Source organism: Theropithecus gelada, chromosome 5 (genome assembly GCF_003255815.1).
Source record: "Theropithecus gelada isolate Dixy chromosome 5, Tgel_1.0, whole genome shotgun sequence".
NCBI classification, from domain to species: domain Eukaryota; kingdom Metazoa; phylum Chordata; class Mammalia; order Primates; family Cercopithecidae; genus Theropithecus; species Theropithecus gelada.
The window spans coordinates 35,022,661-35,045,004 of record NC_037672.1 but is presented as its reverse complement, the minus strand read 5'-3'; the positions used below and the strand labels follow the sequence as shown (position 1 = coordinate 35,045,004).

The window sequence follows — 22,344 nt, the reverse complement described above, 5'->3', positions numbered from 1 at the left end:
ACAAACACCGGGGCCTGTCCATGGGGAGGGTGGGGCAGGGGGAGGGAATGCATCAGGAAGAACAGCTAATGGGTGCTGAACTTAATACCTAGGGGATGGGTTGATCTGTGCAGCAAACCACCATGGCACACACTTACCTATGTAACAAACCTGCTCATCCTGCACATGTACCCCAGAACTTAAAATAAACATTGATAAATAAAAAAGTTAAATTATGAAGCAAATATGACGTTTCATGCATTCAAGGGTGATAGATCTTGGAGTTTCATGGCATGAGTGAAAAAATATAGACTGAAGTAGTTGGAAGAACCTTCATGGATTAGTTAGGTCCAGAAGTAGGAATCAAATTTGTACAGAATCAAAGAAAACAGGATTTCTCTCAAGATCACTCAAGTGATTAACTTGAGTCATACCACAGAGAAAATGATTGGTTTTCCAAATAGTGTATTATTATCAATTGAACTTAAATATTATATTTTAGTTTAATAATTTACAGAGATGGATAGGAGTTGTCCATTTATTTCACATTTTGAAATTCAGAGGAGTGTAGGCTTTTGATTTTAGGAAGGTAAGGCTTTAATCATTAGAAAAGTAGGGCTCTGGACAGGGCTTTTATAAAATGATGAAGACTGTTTTCATAACAAGAATCTGCAGCTGTATGTTAGAGCCATTAGAAAGGTAGGACACGGAGTTAGAGAATTCTGAAATCCAAGGATTAGAGAGAAAAGGAAGTGTGTAGGGTGATAACAATAGGAATGAAGTGGAATTGAATCCCAGAGAGAACTGCTGAAAGAATAATGGTTGATTGCTAGCTGCCTGGACATGGAGGGTAAAGGGGGAGTATATATATCTGAGAAATGCCGTTCCTGAGTGTATGAAAAGTTTCTCTCTCCTCTTCCCCTCAACCCCAGCCGCCTCCATCCATCAATTATTCTGTTGGGATTTCCGGCTCGTGGTTAGGAGATAACTGTTTTTGTATTTAAAAATTGAGGTTTTCAAATGGCTTAGAAAAACTTTTTTTGGAGGTGCGAACTTTTCAGTTTCATTGCCTGGTTATGTGGTGTGTCTGTTCTGTTTAAATAAATGTGGCCATTCTGCTTTGTTTCATACATGTGACTTTTAAGAGCTTTTCTAAATTGATACCAAGTTGATAGCACAATATAACTTACAATACATGTTTGTTTTCTTACCCACAGTTTTAATTCTAAAGACCTTTCAGTAAACTCCAACCTACCCTTTCTCATCCTAGCAACTACCAAGAATAGGGGAGGGTTTTATGATTCAGTAGAGGTAACAGTATGCTGTAATTTGATTGGAATGAAAGATCAAAAGGTGGTAAAGGAAATAGTACCTATTAATATGCATCCCAGGGTTTATCTTGAAGAGAATTTAGTGCTTTGGGAAGTGCATTAAACTTTCAAACCTGTTACATTCACACAAAAACAACAGATGGTTTTCCCTAGTAGCAAGGGAGCTTTCTGTCTAGCATGAGGTCCAGGGAGTAAGAAATATGAGAGAAGTACCCCGAGGTTGAGAGTCCAACCAGTACCTGAACAGTTTGGAAGAATGAATTACTGGAAGCCATTCAATTCATGACCTTGATTTTGTTACATACAGTTATACACACAGTATACCCCAAAGTGTGTGGCTTTATTTTGTTATTTTGGCCTTTAACTGGTGGCTTTCTACTTCTTTTATTATCTTGGGAACAGACAGGAATTTGGTTGTGAGAGCTTTTAGAAAGTCTTTTAAATCATAGTATTTATCATAGAGCTTCACATTTCAAAGTATTTTTTGTTCTTCCTTCATCCTTAGCATATGTTCCTTTCAAAACTTTCATCCTGGGTCCGTTAATAGCGTACACTCAGGTTTATACTCAATATGCTCAATCACATACAATGATGGTTAAAGTAAATGTTACTATTTAAATGATATTTAAAATTTAAACAATATTTTCCCCTAAGTCTGTGTTTTTTTTTTTTTATGACTATGAGTAGTTTAATACCAGACATAGGCTTATTTCTTATTGGTAAAAATGGAAAAGTTTATTAATTTGAACAAAAATGTAAATGAAAAGTACTGTCAGAAGATATGAATAGATTTTACTGACTTAAGTAATATAAATATCTATATTTCACAACTTGATTATAACTTGCTTTTAAAAATACCTATTTCTAAACCAACAAGGCATTATAAATGCCTTTCTTGACTCTCTTGTTCTAAATCAGCTGTATGACCAAGTCCATACAATGTTTAACAAATTGCTTACTATACTTCTTAGCTATAAAAGTCCTTTACAATATTTCTCTATGGAATTGAATATTAAGGCGTTGTACTAGAAGACAAATTTTAGCAGTATGTTTTTCAGTAATTATTTAAAAGTCACAAAGTACCCAAAAAGAACCTATTAGTATGACAGTGTGATCAACAAAGTACTGTCTGAGGTCAGTATGTGTATCGTGAAAACTATCAGGTTTGTTCTGTGTGTGTATTCATGGTTGGGTTCAGTAATGTCATTAATCCTGGGCGCTTTTGCTTCCAGGTGCTCATTCCATGCTCATATATTTGAGTTGTAAGGAACTATTTGTAGTTTTTACTCTTGTTTTCTCTATGCTAATTTTAAGATGAACATTTGTGTATTATTTGCTGCATTAGGAAATGTTTTCCCCAAACAGATTAAGCAGATTAAGGGTTGTTGTGTTTAAGACTATTGTTTTCTTTTTTCTTTTCTTTTCTTTTCTTTTTTTTTTTTTTGAGACGGAATCTCACTCTGCCACCCAGACTGGATTCAACCTCCGCCTCTCGGGTTCAAATGATTCTCTTGCCTCAGCCTCCTGAGTAGCTGGTACTACAACCTCACACCACTAGGCTTGGCTAATTTTTTTGTATTTTTAGTAGAGATGGGGTTTCACCTTGTTAGCCAGGCTGGTCTCAAGCTCCTGGCCTCAGATGATCCACCTGCCCCGGCCTCCCAAAGTGCTGGCATTACAGACATGAATCACCATGCCCGGAAAGACTAAATTTTTTTTTTCTAAAGTTTTTATTTTGTAAATTTTAGAAATGATGCATGGATATTTAAAGTTCTATCACCTTAATACCAGGAAGGTATTAGACTGATAGACCTGATACAGTGTTCTGCCATACATCTTGTGTGTACATTGTCCTTTGTAAGGCCTGCAACAATCCTTCAGGATAGGTGTCATTAGTCTTATTTTACAGGAAAAGCAGAAGCTGACACCATATGATGGCTAGTTGGTTTGAGGTTTCTCTTTCTTTTTGTTGTTCTTCAGTTCTCAAGTAAGCAGTTGAATATGTATCTGGATTTCAGGGGAAAGTTTTAGACCGGAGATATACTGACAAATTTATCCATGATAAAAAAACAAATACAGTTTTGATGTTCTCACAAAAAAGTGTTTTTGTGTTACAAAAATTAGTTGAAATGATTTCTACCTGTGGCACATTGTCAGTTTTGCACACAAAATATAATTACTGTTAAAGGATCTACCCTTTTTTATGCATACAGAGCCTTTTATTCATAAGCTACAACAAATTACAGTACACGGGAGCACAAAGTGTATTGTGCTTTTTGGTTTTGCTTTGTGTTTATTTGTTTCTGCTAAACCAGACCTAGTCTTCAATCCCCTTTTCTGTCACTTACTAGTTTTTATGTCGTTGGGCAGGTCATTATAATTCTGTGAATCTTGTTTTCTGGCTTGTAAAACCAGATCAAAAATTATCTAACTTGAATGTCACAGAATAGGAATCCCAGAAACACATTTAGCCATTTAGAACGTGCTAAAAATAAAATGTAAAAATAATGAGAAAAAGATGAATCATTATAAAGATGTAGGTAGAAAGCTTAGGGCATGCATTCAAACTATAGAACAACATCTATTGCTGGTGGTTCTGCCTCCTCTTCTTCCACCCTGCAAGCACTGGGCCATGGGCAGAAAATTGTGGGGCAAAGGAGGAGAGCTTTTCTGATGTAACCCAGAGTTTTCCTGGGAAGGAAAGACTATCTCAGTGTCTAATGCCCCTGTCAATACAAATTAATCCAAAAACAGATTAATCTGGCATGTCTTTATACATTACACATCACCAAAAATGGATTTTAATAACAAACATTTTGTTAGGTATTTTTGATATGTTAATACCTGTGAAAGCACCTTCCCAGTCTAGCTAGGTGGACCTGACTTTGAATTCTGATGACAGCACTCTTTAGCTGTGTGCCTTGGATAAGTTTCATGATTATAGCAACCTGTTTCTACATCTGTAAAATGATATTGTGATTAATCTACCTGAAAGTGTGGTTCTGAGCCTTTAATGAGGCATTCATGGAAAGGCTAGCACAGTGTTTGCCTCATGCTCCACATACACTAGAGGTGATTATATGAGTTGTCCACTAAAGGGTGCTCAGATTATTACCATTATGTTATCACTTCATGCCTTCACATATTCTGTCTTACTGACATATCCTTTGCCTTTTCCCTGTCCGTTGTGTTCCTGGGAATTCTATAATTTTATTTGTCCGTCTATCACAGTGCCTAACAGAAAGCTTGATAGTAAAAAAAAGTACATTTTTGATGGAAGAATGAATAATGAAACTACTAAAGGCAAAGAGAGTGAACAGTTTCTTAGTGGAGAAGAGTTTCCCTTAAGGCTATTCTTGTGAAGTGAGAGTGAACAAGCTTTTTTCCATAAAAGGCCAAGAGTTAATGTTTTAGGTTTTGTTATCAGTAAGGTCTCTGAAACAACTACTCAGCTCTGTCCCTGTAGCATGTTCGCAGCCATAGATAGTACATAATGTGAGGCTGTATTCCAATAAAACTTTATTTTTATAGGACTAAAATTTGAATTTCATGTAATTTTCGTGTGTCATCAAACTTTTGTGAAATTTTTTTCAACCACTTAAAAATGAAAAAATTATTCTTAGCTCATAGACCATATAAAAAGAAGTAGAGGGTTGGATTTGGCCTGCAGCCATAATTTGCCAGTCTCTGAGCTAGAAAAATAATGTGTAACCCAAACTGGAGGGAATTCTGGCTTATTAGTCAATGTCCATTAGACCCATCATAATAATAGGAAAAGGATATTGTGGAAATGTGAGGGGGCCTCTCTAGTGATATGTTAGGTTTAAACTTGGATTCAATTATTGTAAAATCCCTCAGTTTCTTCTCTGACACAGCAGTGTCTAGGAAAGAACATACATTTAGAGGTGGAGTTTTACCAAATATCTTATATTCTGACCTACAGGTGAGAGCTAAACCTTGGGTACACACAGATATGAATACAGAAACAGTAGACACTGGGGACTCCAAAAGGAAGGAGGAGGATAAGGGCTGAAAAACTTTCTATCAGGTGCTATGTTTACTATCTGGGTGACTTGATCAATGGAACCCCAAACCTCAGCGTTACGCACCCTTGTAATAAACATGCACACGTACCCCTGAATCCAAAATACAATTTTTTAAAAAAAAGTTGAGTTTTAATCTCCTTCAGGTAGCTCTGCAGCCTTGGGAAAGCTTCTTGACCTTTCTAAGCCTTAGAATTATCATGTGCAAAATAAACATAATAATCACAATTTTTTTAGTGTTGTTATTAGAGTATATAGGTGTCTAATAGGTAATCAATAAACTGTAGCAATTATTGCATGTTTAGATTTAGTTTTTCCAATGTTATTTCTCAAATAGTTCTCTTTTCTGCTATTTCTTTTTTTTTTTTTTTTAATAACTTTAAAGTTCAGGGGTATATGTGCAGGTTTGTTACATAGGTAAACTTGGGTTATGGGGGTTTGTTGTGCAGATTATTTCGTCACCCAGGTATTAAGCCTAATACCTATCAGTTACTTTTCCTGATTCTCTCCTTGCTCCCACCCTCCACCCTCCAATAGGCCCCAGTGCGTGTTGTTCCCCTCTATGTGTCCACGTGTTCTCATTATTTAGCTCCCACTTGTAAGTGAGCACACATGGCACTTGGTTTTCTGTTCCTGCGTTAGTTCACTAAGGATAATGGCCTCCAGCCCCATCACGTCCATGCAAAGGACATGATCTTGTTTCTTTTTATGGCCACATAGTACTCCATGATGTAAATGTACCGTATTTTCTTTATTCAGTCTATCATCGATGGGTAAATGTTCTACGTTAGCAGTTTTGCCTTTCTTACCCTTGCCTGTTTCACATTTATAAAAATTTCTTTAATGCCTTAAAAATTTGTGAATTTGAGTCAGAATTCTTAAAGGTGTTTCCTTTTTTATCGCGTATTTGCATTGTTTATACCAGTGGGGCTCAAATATAATACAAGCCACATATGTAATTATAAATTGTCTAGTAGCTACGTTAGAAAAAAGTAAAAAGAAACAGCTAAAATTACCAATATGTTTTATTTAATATCATATATCCAATATCCAAAATACATTTAATATGTAATTAATATTTAAAAAATTGTGATATATTCTTTTTTTTTTTATTTTATTTGAGATGGAGTCTCACTCTGTTACCCAGGCTGGAGTGCAGTGGCATGATCTCAGCTCACTGCAACCTCTGCCTCCCGGGTTCAAGCGATTCTCCTGCCTCAGCCTCCCCAAGTAGCTGGGACTACAGGCTAGTGCCACCACACATGGCTTATTTTTGTATTTTTAGTAGAAACGGGATTTCCCCATGTTGGCCAGGCTGGTCTTGAACTCCTGACCTCAGATAATACTCCTGCCTCGGCCTCCTAAAGCGCTGGGATTATAGGTGTGAGCCACTGCTCCCGGCCGATATTTTGCTTTTTTTTTTTTCCCCATATAAAGTCTTTAAAATTTAGTAGATACTTTACACTTATAGCACCTCTCAGCTCATACTAATCACATTTTGTGTGATTTCTAGCCTGTAGCTACTTGAACAGTCCAGGCAGGCCCATATATGATAAATAGCAATACTTCAGACACATGATATTCCCAGAAGTTCATCTTAGACTTTAGTGGTAGTAAACAAGTTCGTATTTTACATTGTTAAAACTGACAATATAGAAATGTTTTGTATCATATTTCAAATAAGTAAAAATGTACCCAACTCACAAAAGTAATGCTGTACTTTACAGACCGGAGTACATTGGGAAGCATCAAAGAAGGAATCTTGAAAATCAAAGAAGAACCATCCAAAATACTATCTGGAAATAAGTTTCAAGACCGGTATTTTGTTTTACGAGATGGGTTTCTCTTTCTTTACAAGGATGTGAAGGTATAGTATTTGAACATGCATACATTTTTATTTGTGTGGGTATTAACATTCATATTTTATGCTACTCTCAGCCATCTCTCTTGGATGTCACTGCCTGTAGTATATAAAATGCATGGTAAGCTGATGATTTCCTTCAGCCTCTGGGATAAGATATTAATGCACTCAGTAACACAGTGAAGAATTTTATAAGGCCTTTTTAGGCACCTCAGGTTTTGTAGGATAGTGAATGACTTAAGCCCTGAAGAAAAGTCTAATATGTGTTATAAATCAATATTTCAGTCAATAAAATTAATAGAGAATGTGTGATAACCTAAAATAAAAGGCTTCAGATTAGCTACTGGAAATTAATAAAAGGTGCAATAAAATGACCAAACCCCAAAGTTAAAATAAATGTTATTAGTATCTTTCCTATACAGTTGAATGAATTGACTCATTTTTAATTTCATATGTATTAATGTAATCTTATTGATATATCCCCTATAATTTAGTTCCCTAAAATATCTTATTAAATAATTGTGGAGTGGATAAGAGAATTAGATATATAAAAAAGGGAGTAGATAAATGTTGTAGCTATAAAAATATTGAACTTAACATCAGAAAATCTCATCTCTGTGAAGAACTGGTTACATGAATAAGTAACTTAACCTCTCAACCTCAGTATCCAAATCTGTAATTTAAGATAGTATGAGTTCTGCATGTCATGTTGTTTTAATGCTTAAAAAATATATATATATGTTTTATATTCTCCAGGTGCAGGTTACACCAGTGTGTTCACTTTATTAAAATTCATTGAGCTAAATATGATTTGTGTACTTTTTATATATGTATTATATATACACTGCAATTTTAAAAAAGCATTAGGATAAAAAAAGCAAAACAAATATGTGCAGAGGCCCCACCTCCAGGGATTTGGTTTTTATAAGACTGCGACAGGTGCTGTTAACAGCGTTTTTCTCTAATTCGTTAAATTTTTTTTTTTTTTTTGGCTTTTAAGTTTAGGAATGGAAGTGAAAATTTGTTAGGTAAACTTGAGTCATATGGATTGGTTTTACACATTATTTCATCACCTAGGTATTAAGCCTAGTGCTTATTAGTTGTTTATTTTTCTGATCCTCTACCCTCCACCCACCAAAAGTCCCCAGTGGGTATTGATCTCCACTGTGTGTCCATGTGTTCTCATCATTTAGCTCCCACTTGTAAGTGAGAACATGTGTTGTTTTTCTATTCCGTGTTAGTTTACCAATGATAATGGCCTCCAGTTCTATCCATGTTCTTGCAAAGGACATGATCTCATTCTTTTTTATGGATGCATACTATTCCATGATCATGGTGGATAAGTTTTTTGGTGTGCTGGTGAATGCCATTTACCAGTATTTTGTTGAGGATTTTTGCATTGATGTTTCCTCAAGGATATTGGTCTGAAGTTTTCTTTTTTATTGTATTTTTATCAGGTTTTGGTATCAGGATGATGCTGACTTTATAGAATGAGTTAGGAAGGAGTCCCTCCTCAATTTTTTGGAATAGTTTCAGTAGGAATGGTACCAGATCTTATTTGTACCTCTGGTAGAATTCAGCTGTGAGTCTATCTGGTCCTGGGATTTTTGTGGTTGGTAGGCTTTTTATTACTGCTTCAATTTCAGAACTGGTTATTGATCTGTTCGGGGGTGCAGTTTCTTCCTGGTTTAGTGTGGGAGGCTGTATATGTCCAGGAATGTACCCATTTATTCTAGTTTTTCTAGTTTATGTGCATATAGATATTCATAATATTCTCTGATGGTGGTTTCTATTTCTATGGGGTCAGGAGTAATATCCCCCTTGTTGTTTCTGGTTGTGTTTATCAAATATTCTCTCCTTTCTTCTTCATTAGTCAGGCTAGTGGTCTAATAATATATGTGTAAATTCTTTTTATAAATATAATGTAATAATAATAGCATGCTCCTCCAAAGATACCCTAAGAAGTGAACAGGCAAGCCCCAAAGTGAGAAAATGCATTAACATATATCAGAAAAAAGACTCATATCAGGAGTATAAAGAGCTCTTCTAAATCAACAATAAGAAAAACAGTTCAATAAAAAGTTTGGCAAGGATAGAACAGACATTACATGAAGGAAGATGTAGAAATGGCCAATAACCCATTGAACCAAAAGTGTTCAATATCATTATTAATCAGGAAATTAAAATTAGAACCACAAAACATTATTTTACATTCATTGGTATGACTAAAATCTTAACAGTGATAACAACCAATGTTAAAAATGATGTAGAATAATTAGAACTCCCACATAAATTGTTGGTGGAAGGGTAAAATCACACAATCACGCTGTAAAACTATTTGTCAGTTTTTAAATGAAGTTACTAACATAATCTACCCCATGATCCCGCAGCTCTACGCAAAGCATTTGTGATTCACAAATGCACTTGTACAAGAATGTTCATAAGCAGATTTATTCATAAAAGCTGATAACTGGAAGCATTCCAAATGTCCACCAATAGGAAAATATTCTATTTGTATAATGGAATACTACTCAGCAACAAAAATGAATATTAACACAAGTCACAACATTGGTGAATTTTTAAAACCTTTGAAACCAAAGAAGCTTGACACAAAATAGTATCATATAAGTCTGTTCATAGGAAGTCTAAGAACAGGCAGAACCATTCTATAGTGATAGAAGCCAGAAAGTGTTTGCTTAGGTTGGGTACAGAATTTGCTGCAGAATTGCCAAGGAAAAGGGTCAGTGGGTTACTTTCTAGATAGAAAAGTTTTTTATCCTGTTTTGGATAGTGGTCACATGGGGATATGCAGCAAAAACTCTCTTTGAGATTCAAGTAGTACCAAGGCAATTCCTTTAAATGTAGAATGGAAGTCAGCAGGACCTGGAAAATACTTTTTTAATATTGAATTATAAAATTAACTTGGGTAAACATTGCTTGCACACTTGTAAGTGAATGGTGCTTCACTGTGTTCTGTTGTGGAGATGCACAAAGAAAGACCAGACTGTAACATCTGTTAATATGTTACAAAGAAAAAATTGTTAAGCAGCTTTCCAAAACCACGGCTGTAGTGTTGTGTGGCTTCTGTTCAGCACTTCCTATGCTTTAATTACTATCCCTGTATATTCCTCCAGCAGAGAAGCCTCCATGTGGGCATGAATAAATCATAGTAGCATCCTATTCTGTGTATACATTCCATGTTTGCTTTCCTCATGGACAATGGAATGTTCAGGCAGGAGACTAATAAAACAGCCTGAATTCTGCGGCCCTTATCACAGATTCATATTATATATTGCACTTGAACCCCACTTGATATCCAGAAGGGAGTCTGTGTGGGTATCTAGTGGTTACTATCATTTACTAACATTCTTCATTTTACCCATAAAGGAATAGTAGATTTTGTAGAATTATGGGGTTATGTGATGGAACACATCAGATTTTAAGGTTCATGAACTTTACATTTGTGCTTGTGAAAATACAGGCTAGACTTCACAGCTTATTGTTCTAGTCAAGTAGAACTGAATCTGATAGAATTTTGTTTGGTTTTGTGCAGTGGATCACCCATCTTGATTTTCAAAAGACTGATTTCTTTAATCACAGTCCTTACATATACATAATATGTTGGTTAAGGATCACTTTTGCAGTTGGCATATATAGAAATCAACCTGAACTTTTTTGTCCCATCAAGAAACTGACACTTCATTGTGTAGCAACATAAGGTTGCTAAAAACAAATATAGTAGTTTGTGGTAGTAGTAATGACAGTGCAGTAATAATAGCAGCAACTAACATTCAAGTGGCTACTCTATGTGAAGCAGAGTTCCATACATTTTATTTGGATTATCTCATTTTGTCTATACAGTTACCCCACGAAATTGGTACTCTTATTATTCCCACTATGCAGATGAAGAAACAGACTCTCAAAGACGTTACATAACTTGTCCAAAATCACATACACAGTAAGCGACGGGGTCAGAATTCACTTCCAGGCATTGGACTCCAAAGGCTCTATGCAGAAACTTACAAAGGAAATTTAACGTTTGTATTACTTTAGTGTTTTTGCTGAAGTAATTTTATGTGGAGAGAATAAGTTTATTTTTATTAAATAGCGTCAAACATTTTTAAATAAGGAAATGCAAACAATTCAGTTTTTACGGCATTTTCTCTCAAGCTGATGTACACTTTAATATCTGCCACAGGGAAGCCTGTTCATGCAGTGACTTTTACAGATACATTGTTTTTGTCAGTGAGATGAAGGGCCTCATATCGCTTAACAGAGTAAGTTTTGCTTTAAGAATCTATCTTTTTGAAAGGATCATCTTGCTCAGATTGAGCTAACTTATATAACCTGATAGGCAGTGATAGTCTCAAGAACTTGTCTGAAAACAGTGTTCTTTAAGGATACCAAACACATTTTTTAATAACAGTAACCTCAAGTTATGGAATTATTGTCTGATTATTAAGTGTTTGAAAATTATATTTGCATATCTGTCAGAATAGATTAATGCAACTGATACTTTAATTTGTGCGTTTTGAAAAGCAGATGAGAGATTCATGCTTTTCCTTTAAACTCAAACTATGGTTATTTTCAACACATGACTTCATTTTGTTATTTTTTCATGTTACGGATCTGTCCCTATTAATATTGATGGTGAAGCCATTGGCAATGTTAACTTTTCAAGTGTTTTTATAGTAAATTATCAACAGTAAAATCTCCCAACTTTTTTGAGTAAACTGTTAGCATTTGTTTTAGTGGTTGCCATTAATATATGCGTGCTTGTATATATTTTTTAAATGATTTAGTTAAAAGGGAGGAAAAATTACAAATTGAGAAGTGTATTTAAAGAGACTTTGTGTTAATTAGAGCTGATTTATGAATGCTCATTAAGAACAAATTGGGGTAATACACAGGGGAAGATATCTTTTGTTCTGCAACCTTTCCCTGCACAGAAAATGTTAATTGTTTTCCGACTTAATTTACATAAAAGGTGAGAGGTTTCAGAGAATATTACCATTATACTGTTAATAGTGTGAAGAAAGCAAATGGGTAAAGGGGGTCATTAAAAGTTGCCTGTACTTTAATAGGCAAACTCTTTTTAGGTACCAGGAATAATTTTTTAAGCACGCTCATTTAATTGGCTAACTTAAAAACTTTACTTTGAAATGGAGTGACTGAAGCAACACATTTCAGACTTCATAATAGTCTAGTATATTGAACTTTTTGGAGAAATTCTCTATAAATTACACATACCAAAAGAGAAAGTTGTAATAACCCAGCAGTAAAGCGAACTTGGCAAACGACATTTCCTTTTATAGAACTTTCCATTAAGATCTATATAGCTCCTCTTTATGAATATTCAGTTTCAAAATGGAAATGGAAAAAATGTGTTTCTACAATTGCTGAACTCCTCTCAAATTATATCATTTGTGTTTCTTTGGACAGGCTGTGGTATAAAGTAATGAGCTTGCATGCCAGGAGTGACTTGGGCAGTCAATTACCTCAGACTCTCAAACTACTTATTACCAAAAGTTTTTCAAAATGTAGGCAGTCTTGAAATCATCAATGTCCTGTGTAAATCAAGACTATCTGGTTCAGGCACAGTGTTTCTCATTCTCAAATATGCAAGTCCTATCTTCCACATACTGCTAGAGTTGCAGCCAACCCTGCTGCCTCAGTCGGGACTGCTTCTGAGGGAATAGCAATCTAAATTATTAAAAGAAACACAAACCTTGTTTGTAATTTGATTTAACTTCTGACACAGGTGACTAGGAGTCACCTATACTGCATGCATTCCTCATAGCTTTCCTCTCCTTGAATATACCCTACTGTGGACACTTAGTACCTTACAAAGCTACCTCATACTAGACAGTTCAAATTGTTAAAATGTTCTTCCTTAAAATTCAGCAAATTGCCTGGCGCGGTGGCTCACGCCTGTAATCCCAGCACTTTGGGAGGCCGAGGCGGGTGAATCACGAAGTCAGGAGATCGAGACCATCCTAACTAACATGGTGAAACCCCGTCTCTACTAAAAATACAAAAAATTACCCGGGCGAGATAGCGGGCACCTGTAGTCCCAGCTACTCGGGAGGCTGAGGCAGGAGAATGGCGTGAACCCAGGAGGCGGAGCTTGCACTGAGCCGAGATTGCACCACTACACTCCAGCCTGGGTGACAGAGCGAGACTCCGTCTCAAAAAAACAAAACAAACAAACAAAAAAAATTCAGCAAATTATCAGGCTACAGAATCAAAATCCAAAGATCCAGTTGGATTTAAAAGAGAAAAATGCATAAACTGCTTGAAAACAGCCTTAAGAAGTGGAGGCTTATGTGAAGAAAGCTATAGAACTTCTCTGATAGGAGAAAAATTGATATTAAATCTGCTAATGTTGATTTATAGGTTTAATGCAATTATTTTCGAGTTTGCAAAGGAAATTACTTTTATAACTTTTCAAAAATATTTGACAATTCACCTCAAAGGATAAATAGATAAGAATAATTTGAAGATATTTTGGGAGATAAGTAAAATGGATTTGAATTATTTTTCCATCCGACTATTAAGATATACAGTAAAACTAAGATACTTAAATATTATAATCCTTGTATAAAAGTGAACAAGGAGCAATGGTACCATAAATTCAGGTAAAAAATTTTATGTTAGAATTTAATTTTAATAAGTATGCCACAAAACATTCATGTCTAAAGGGATATTTGTTCAATAAATTGGGGGTAGAATATTGTCAACAAAAAAATTTAACTTATCATTTATACTGTATATAAAAAAATGTATTCCAGATTGACAAAAGATTTAAATCCTAAAAAAAGCAACCCTTAAAGCTACAAGACCATGGAATTGAATATTTATCAGCTGTGTGGGAACACTTTAAACTTAAGCAAACATTAACAAAGCACCCCCCAAAAGACCATTATATTTGACTTATTAAAAATAAGGTAAACAATGAGCTAGGTTAAGGCAAAGAGCAACTTGGATAGAATATTTCATTTAAAAAGACAAATTTCATATTAAATACATAAAGAACTAGTACAAACAAGTAAAGACATCGATAAACTGTTTACCACATCAAAACTGCAAATGGCTAGCAGATATGTAAATACACACTTAACATTTGTGTTACCTTAGTGTTTTTGATAGGGTAAATAAATGTACCCTATCAATTTAGACAAGATTTTTTTTCTGAATCATATTCTTAGCCTATGACTCAGTGGTTAAATTTCTAGAAATCTAGCCATAAGGGAAAAAATTCAAAATATGTTTTTTTAAACATATTATCTACAATGATAATAATAGTGAACTTCAACTGATAATAGCGATTAGGAATAAATTCACCATGTAAATTCCAGCTCTTTGGTCATCACAGCATTATTTCTGACCATCTTCCTGGTTACTTTTCCTCTGTATTTCTTTTATATCCTCCTAACCTATTTGCTTTATGAAACTAATTTTTAATTTTATGAGCATATTTTCCTCCTTTTTCCATTTTGACTGCTTTCTGAGTATTGAGAGGGGGTGTAAAGAAAATAAAATTGCTCTAAGGCCAACTGTAAATTTTTAATAGTCTGTTTTAATTAGGATAGTTTTCATTAATTTGGATATTTGAGATACCTCAATATGTGTTCACATATATTCACGAGTCTGTTTTCCATAATTCCGAAATCCAAAAAGTATAGAAAATCCCAACTCATTTGGTGGCAAAATCTGACCCAAAACAATACGACGATATATATAGCCTTTATCTTGAAAATATGAGTATGTTTGAATACAGGGTACTGTCTCAGTCAGCATTGGTGATGGGGAGTTACGAAACATATGGCATATGCATTGTATTATATTTTTAAAATATGAAAATCACTTCTGATGTGATTTGGTCAGGGTCCTCTAGAGGGACAGAACTAATAGGATAGATGTATATATGAAAGGGGGTTAAGGACTATTGACTCCTACAATCACAAAGTGAAGTCCCACAATGGGCTGTCTGCCAGCTGAGGAGCAAGGAAGCCAGTAGTGGCTCAGTCTGAGTTCCAAAACCTCAAAAGTAAGGAGGCCAAGAGTGCAGCCTTCAGTCTGAGACTGAAGGCCGAGAGCCCCTGGCAAACTGCTGGTATAAGTCTAAGAGTCCAAAAGCTGAAGAACTTGGAGTCTGATGTTCAAGGGCAGGAAGCATCCAGCACAGAGAAAGATGAAGGCCAGAAGACTTAGCAAGTCTGCTCTTCCATCTTCTCCTGCCTGCTTTATTCTAGCCACATTGGCAGCTGATTAGATGGTGCCGATCCAGATTGAGGGTGGGTCTGCCTCTCCCAGTCCAGTGACTCAAATGTCAGTTTCCTTTGACAACACACTCACAGACACACCCAAGATCAATACTTGGCATCCTTCAATCTAATCAAGTTTGCACTCAGTATTAACCATGACATGATGCATATCTGACCCCAAGTGTTTTTGAATCAAGAATTATAGAGCCATGTGCATGGCTCTATAATATATACAGGTATACACATATATAACATGAATATATCCAACATTATCAATATGTATTTGTATTGTAAATCAAAAGAGTCTTCATTTACTAAACTCATGAAATGTTCGTTTTATGAAACATTGAGAAACTAAATTCTAAACCCAATCATTAATGCTCAAAGAAAATGTAAGGAAATGTGTAAATCCATTTAATTACAAATTATTTTGTTTTCCTTACAGAGTAGTAAACATGACAAAATGTTTTCTCTCAGTTCCGTGAAGTTTTATCGTGGAGTGAAAAAGAAAATGAAGCCTCCAACAAGGTAAAGTTTGAAAGGGAAGTGCTGAAAGGAAAAAAATTATGGGAAAACATGTCTGTTTAAGGATTTAGGGATCAGTGGCATTAGTCTAACTTTTTAGTAAGTAAGTTTTAGGCAAATTTTTTTTTAAGTTGCTTCCCCTGTCACAGGGTTCTTATGGCAGATCAAGGAACTTGTATGAGTAGATAAGGAGGGATGATGTTCCCACTGAGACCAAGATCCTTGGTGATTGCAGTCTCTCTATGTAAAGTAAGAAATCCCGGGAGGCCCTGTCTGCTGGGAAGTATATGGCTTCCTCTGCGTCTCATTCCCTCAGCTGTCACATCACAACTTGAGGGCAAGTCTACACACAGGAAAGCAAATGCTGCCCTCCAGCTTCCTGATGCTTGGCTTCTACAATGTTTTGATTCTGGCTCTGTAATTTTCCCTTTTGTACTATACTGACTTTGGTACTGAAAACCCATAGCATGTAAGTGGTAGAGAGGAGGTGGGCGCCTCCTACAGATTGTGTGCCTCTTTAACACTTCATGTACCCCAGCATTTGGTTTACACCACAATTTCTTATCACAGATTACTTTGATTAGCTAATAAATGTTTGCACTAATAATTAGTATCATGAACATCATTTATGTGTGCTTGCTTCTGAGATTTTGTTGCCGAAAGTTTCTTCACTTTTTCCTTCATACTCAGTTTCTAAGCCTAGCGCATATACCTGTGTTTTCATCTTTAATTTCCCCCAGGAACAGTACGTACGTCTCTCTGTATTATCTTATTTCAGTCATTGGCCTTATTCAGTTAAGAGTATCTTCTCAGAGACGTCTCCTCTCTGCCCCATGTCATCACAAGCCTCCTTCCCTCTATATAAATGTGTAGACAGATCCCTTAGCATTTAGCGTTCACCTCTAGCTAAGTCCAGCACATTGAATCATCACTTGTGGAAGTCTATACATTCCCACCATTAAATCTCATCTCCTTAACATCTAATCCTGTTTTCTGCCTTGTAAAATGTATCATTTTTAATTTATGTGTGTGTGTTTTTTTTCTATGTGATGCAGTTGGGGATTGACCGCATATTCTGAGAAACATCACTGGTAAGTTAACAGCTGACAACTTTCGGACATAATATATTGGTGACAATTTCAGGAAAAGAATAATTTCAGTAATTTCAGATAGAGCTACAGACAGAAAGTGTTTTGCCTAAACGAAACTAGGGTTGTTTGTAAAGACTTTGAGCCTAAGAAGAGGAAAATAGATTTGTATCAGGGTTCAAGTTCCATGTATCCTATTTGTCAATGCTCTGAAGTGAAACTACATCTGATTTCTTCCATAGTTATTATGAGTGTGGAATTCAGCTTTTATGAGATAAGTAGGTGATCGTTTTTACAAAGAATAAGAACTAGCAGAAATCAGATTTATAACAAACAAATATCCTGCTTTCAACTCTGTTCTTTCTATATATGTACTTTTTGCCATATACTGTTACCAGTATCTACCAGTATTTCTAGAGATGGTACTAGGTGTTTCCTTCTCTTCACCTCCCTGTGTCTAATCAGTGACTGAGCCACATGTGATCTGCCTCTTCCTTGTGCCCCTCATCCACCTACATCCGTCTACCCTCAGGGCCAGGCCTTCATTGATCTGCCCGGATTCTTCCAGGAGTCCTAAGTGCTCTTCAGGCGTCTGCTTTGCTTTTGTTTTGGCATACATTCTCCACCTCTCCATTGAGGAGTGTTTTCTATGCCGTACTATGTATCTCTCCTGCTTTAAAACTTCTGTGAATTCTTTCACCTATAGGGTCAAACACACAATTGTTGTCATATACAGCAAGGCTCTATATGACTTTGCCAACTTCATCTCCCACAGCTTTTCTTTTTCACTTAATGACAAAACAAGCATCTGTCTTTATTCCCCACGCATTCCTTGCTGTTTCAGATCTGCATGTGTGATGTACATGGTCCCTCTACTGTACCTTTGTTCATACTTTTCACTTCTCCTTCCTTTCATACTTTCATTCTCCCCATGATGACCCAACCAACTCAACTGTCACTGTTCTTTGAAATCATAACTCAAATGCCCCAAAGCCTTATCTAATAGCTCTCACCTCTGATCATTATTTATTTCTTCTTTGCACCTACAGTATTTTATAAACAAGGGTACGTAATTAAAATGATTTGTGGCAGGAATGGTTTTCCTGGACATGGTAATAGGGAAAGACAATGTTTTCATGAGGTTCTAAAGAAGAAAACACACATTTTTTAGAAATTTCATTTTCAACATTTTTCAGGTAAATTATTTGGATAATACAGGAATGTAAAAAAATGCAATTACTTTGAAATGCCCGTTAGGTCTTTCCAGTATCAATTATAAATTTTTCCTCTTATAAAAAACAACCCTCTCCTCATCCCCAAGTCTGTGGTTTCTGTGTTTGCATTCAATTTTATTTTTGCTTTTTCTCACTGTGTTGTAATTTATTTGTCTACATGCTTAAGTCCCCTAATAGACTACAGGAGCCTTCAGGACAAGGTCTCTGTTTTATTGAAGCTTTCAGTAAAAGGTTACTTAATCACTGTTATTGGATATGCAGTGGTTTCTCGTGTAGTTTTATTTTGTATGAATCTGTGGGTATTAGTGTTTATAATTACAATGATGGAGACTATGTCTCAGCCTTTTTAAAAGAAAGATCTGCTCTTAAGAGAATGTGCACATATTTTTCTTCTCAGGCTCAGAATTTCAGTAGAAAACAGTGTTTTACCATCATGTCCTTGAAAAGGCAAAATGAAATTGATTTTTCTGCCTTTCCAAAAAATATTGGTGATCATTTTGCAGCATTTACCAAAGCCTTCAGTTGTATTTTGTTTAAACCAATGTATTTACAGTATAACTTTGTATTGTACATTTAGCAGAAGACCAAAACAACTTGTACTGCAATGTTCCACTTTCGTGATTGAGTTATTATGTCATTAATCAGGAGAAACCCAAAGAGATTTTTGATCACCAAATCACCCAACAGATTAGAGAATAGTCAATTGTCTTTGTGAATGACATAGTTTATATACCTCGTTTTGCAGGCACCTGTGTTGTGATAGTTCACGAACTCAGACGGAGTGGATGACCAGTATCTTTATTGCCCAGGTATGAGATTTGTTTGAACTATCCAGTAGAGTAGAGTAGAATAACTTTGTTTACAGGAAATTTTAGTGTGATGGTGATTTTTAAAGAATTTTAATAAGCATTTTAAACGTATATACAATTGGCATAAACTTTGATTCTCCCCTTCTTAGTTTTTAAAATAGTGTATTAAAGTTCAAATGTATTCATTACCTTTTGAAAGAGAGTTTATTCCATTAAAGCTTCTTTTCTGCCAGCCCCACAGCCTCCTTGGCTTAGGTGAGGTATGTTGCTTTAAAATGGTCGTGTAAGAAAGAGGGACTTTTCTAAGCTGTCATCCTACCAGAGTCCCACATAGACCTTCATTTAGAAAAGTGTTCTCTTTCCCTTCTTGCTCTCCCACTCTCTCCACCCCTGCCTTTCCAGAAACAAGGACAGGAACCTACTTTTCTTTAATAACGATTGTGTGCTAGATACTTCATAAGAATAACTCATGTATTCCCTGCAGCAAACCATACAATATGTTTTTTGGCTTTATAAAACAAAGATTTTGTTGTTTGCTCAGGACCATATATGTAATTAGTAGTTTAAACACAGGGGTGTCTGAGGCCAATACTCATACTCAGTTCTGTATTTGTTTTCCTCCCTAGAGCAGGACTTACCCTTTTGAGGAACGGTTAAATAGTCCCATTAATTGGACTGGTTTGTTTCGCAACCTTGTCTAGCTAAATTCCCAACAATGCTTCTCATGGAGCATTGAAATTCATTGGTAACGATTAAGTTGCCATTCTTTATTACTGAAGAGGTATTTTTCTGTTTCCCTTACAAGGAATAAGTTAGCTCACTCCAAAATCTAGTTCTTATTTGTTCTGAAAATAGTTTGCTCTGTTCATTTAATGTATTAACCTTTCCAGTGGTTAATAAACACAGCTCTTCTCAGCTTCTCTCTCTACTATTACTACCTGGAAAAACATGTGCATAACAGACTGACTGCTAACTTTTTAGAGGCTTTATTTTTTCTTCTTCTCCTCTTTCTCCTTCTTTTTTCTTCTTCTTCTTTTTTTTTTTTTTTTTTGTAACTTATTAAAATTCAGATATTCAACTTCTTTTTTGGGGGGGGAGACGGGAACAGAGTCTCGCTCTGTTGCCCAGGCTGGAGTGCAGTGGTGTGATCTCAGCCCAGTGCAATCTCTGCCTTCTGGGTTCAAGTGATTCTCCTGCCTCAGCCTCCTGAGTATCTGGGATTACAGGCGCGCACCACCATACCCAGCTAATTTTTGTATTTTTAGTAGAGATGGGGTTTCACCATGTTGGGCAGGCTGGTCTCAAACTTCTGACCTCAGGTGATCCGCCCACCTTGTCCTTCCAAAGTGCTAGGATTACAGGCATGTGCCACTGCACTAGGCCACAGATACTCGAGTTCTGCTTTAGGAAAAACAAAAAACTGGATTTGAAGTCTTTTAGTAAAGTTGGGACTATAGAGTATAAAACTATTGCAGTGTCGTTTGTGGCAAAACTAAATTGATGTTTTTGTTTTTATAATTGGAATCAGTAGACTCTGCAGTTGAAAGTTAAGGAATGAATGCAGGAAGCGAAGCCTTATCTTACTACGAGGTTATTTCTCACTGTCTCATGTTTTAATCCTAGTCCTCGTCTCAAAGATACAGCCTAATAATCTTTCCTCTGTTCTTTTTTCTTCTTGGTATTATTCAGGTCCTCCCTTAAGATAAACACAGAAGCCTTCTTGGATTTAAGGATTTATGGTTCATCTCTGTAGGGAAACAGCAAAATAGCAAATATTAATAGATATGTTAAAAGTGTAGACATACACACAAACATGTATGTGAATTAACAGTAAACAGCCCTTATAATGAACTATTTTTGGTATTCAGAGTATTTTTGTCATCTCCATCCTTTCCACACCCCTGCCTCAAAAGTCCTCTAGACTTTAGCTTAAATATCCCATTCTCAGAGAAACTTTTCCTGACCTTCAGATGAATTAGACCTTCAAGTATCACCCTTAGCATCCTGTACTTCTCCACTGTGACACTAATTAATAAAGAAAAAAAAAACATGTAATTGGCTATTTCATGTCTGCCTCTCTTACTAAAATGTAAACTGCATGAAAAGAAGGACTCTTCATTATATTTGACTTGTATGTCAAGTACATGTTCAGTTAGTATTTCTAAAATAGGAAATAGGTAAGAAAATCAGTAATCAGATAACATTTCAAATGGATATCCGTGTGATAAGATAGGAGAATCAAGTCAGGTCAGGAGAGAGTGTGACTGACATAAGGAAGGCACTAATTGAGCAAAGTTCTCAGGGAATGTCTTTCTGAGTAGTTGACAGGTGAGCTGAGACCAGTCTGAAATGAGGGGAGTATGCAGGCTTCCAGGAAGGATCATTCAGGGATGGGGCCAGCAGGGTGGGTCCTGAGACGTCATCACTGCCTTGTTTTATTCTATAAACATCATGAAGGGAAGATATTAGAGATGAGGAAGGCATGTGACAGATTATGTAGTTCCTGCTTAATAATTTGAAACAAGGGAACGATATAATCTAATTCTAAATGAAAAAAAATAATTTTGTTCACTTTGTTGAGTCTGCAGTGTAGAGGGTCAAAGATGCAAGTGGGAGGAACAGCTATAAGAAAGAAGATATCAACTCTGACTAAGGTGGTAACAATGAATATGGTGAGACAAATTAAGATTCAGGAATATTTTGAAGGTAGAGCCAATAAGGCTTTTGGAATTATTGTGAAGCGACTGTGTTGTCTGTGGTGTATACCCTAAGGTTCCTTGTCATACGCCAGGAAAATTTAGGACACAGACACACACGAGGAGTTTAGGAGCAGGAGGTTTAATAGGTAGAAGAGAAGAGAAAGAGAAACAGCTTCCTCTATACAGGAAGGGGCCTCCAAGCAGAAAGGACTGACTGGTGCAGAATGCACAGTTTTATAGTCCAGTTTGAGGTGGTGGTGTCTGATTTACATAGGGCTCACAGATTGGTTCGATCAGATATGGCGTTTACATAGTGTATGGGTAAGGCTGGTCACCCCCACCCTAATCTTCTTATGCAAATGGGCTTTCCGGTTGATTGACACCATCTTGTGGGCTCCTTACAATGCACTTGGCTGGCAGAGAAGGGAAGATGGAGCCGCCATCTTGAAAAATGTCTAGTCCTTAGTTCCTGCAGGCATTCACCCTTGCAAGCTCCTAGGTTGCAGG

At 36.0% G+C, this 22,344-nt stretch overlaps 1 protein-coding gene across 2 annotated transcripts in view; it reads left to right on the top strand.

The window, feature by feature from the left end:
* Window positions 1-22,344, top strand: part of ARAP2 (ArfGAP with RhoGAP domain, ankyrin repeat and PH domain 2) — a 178,692-nt gene that overhangs the window by 146,574 nt on the left and 9,774 nt on the right. For both annotated transcript variants that reach the window (XM_025385218.1, XM_025385219.1), the window contains exons 28-31: window positions 7,081-7,220; window positions 15,927-16,009; window positions 17,062-17,097; window positions 19,075-19,138. In XM_025385218.1, coding sequence (XP_025241003.1) covers window positions 7,081-7,220; window positions 15,927-16,009; window positions 17,062-17,097; window positions 19,075-19,138 — 323 coding nt within the window. The remainder of the gene's footprint in view (window positions 1-7,080; window positions 7,221-15,926; window positions 16,010-17,061; window positions 17,098-19,074; window positions 19,139-22,344) is intronic.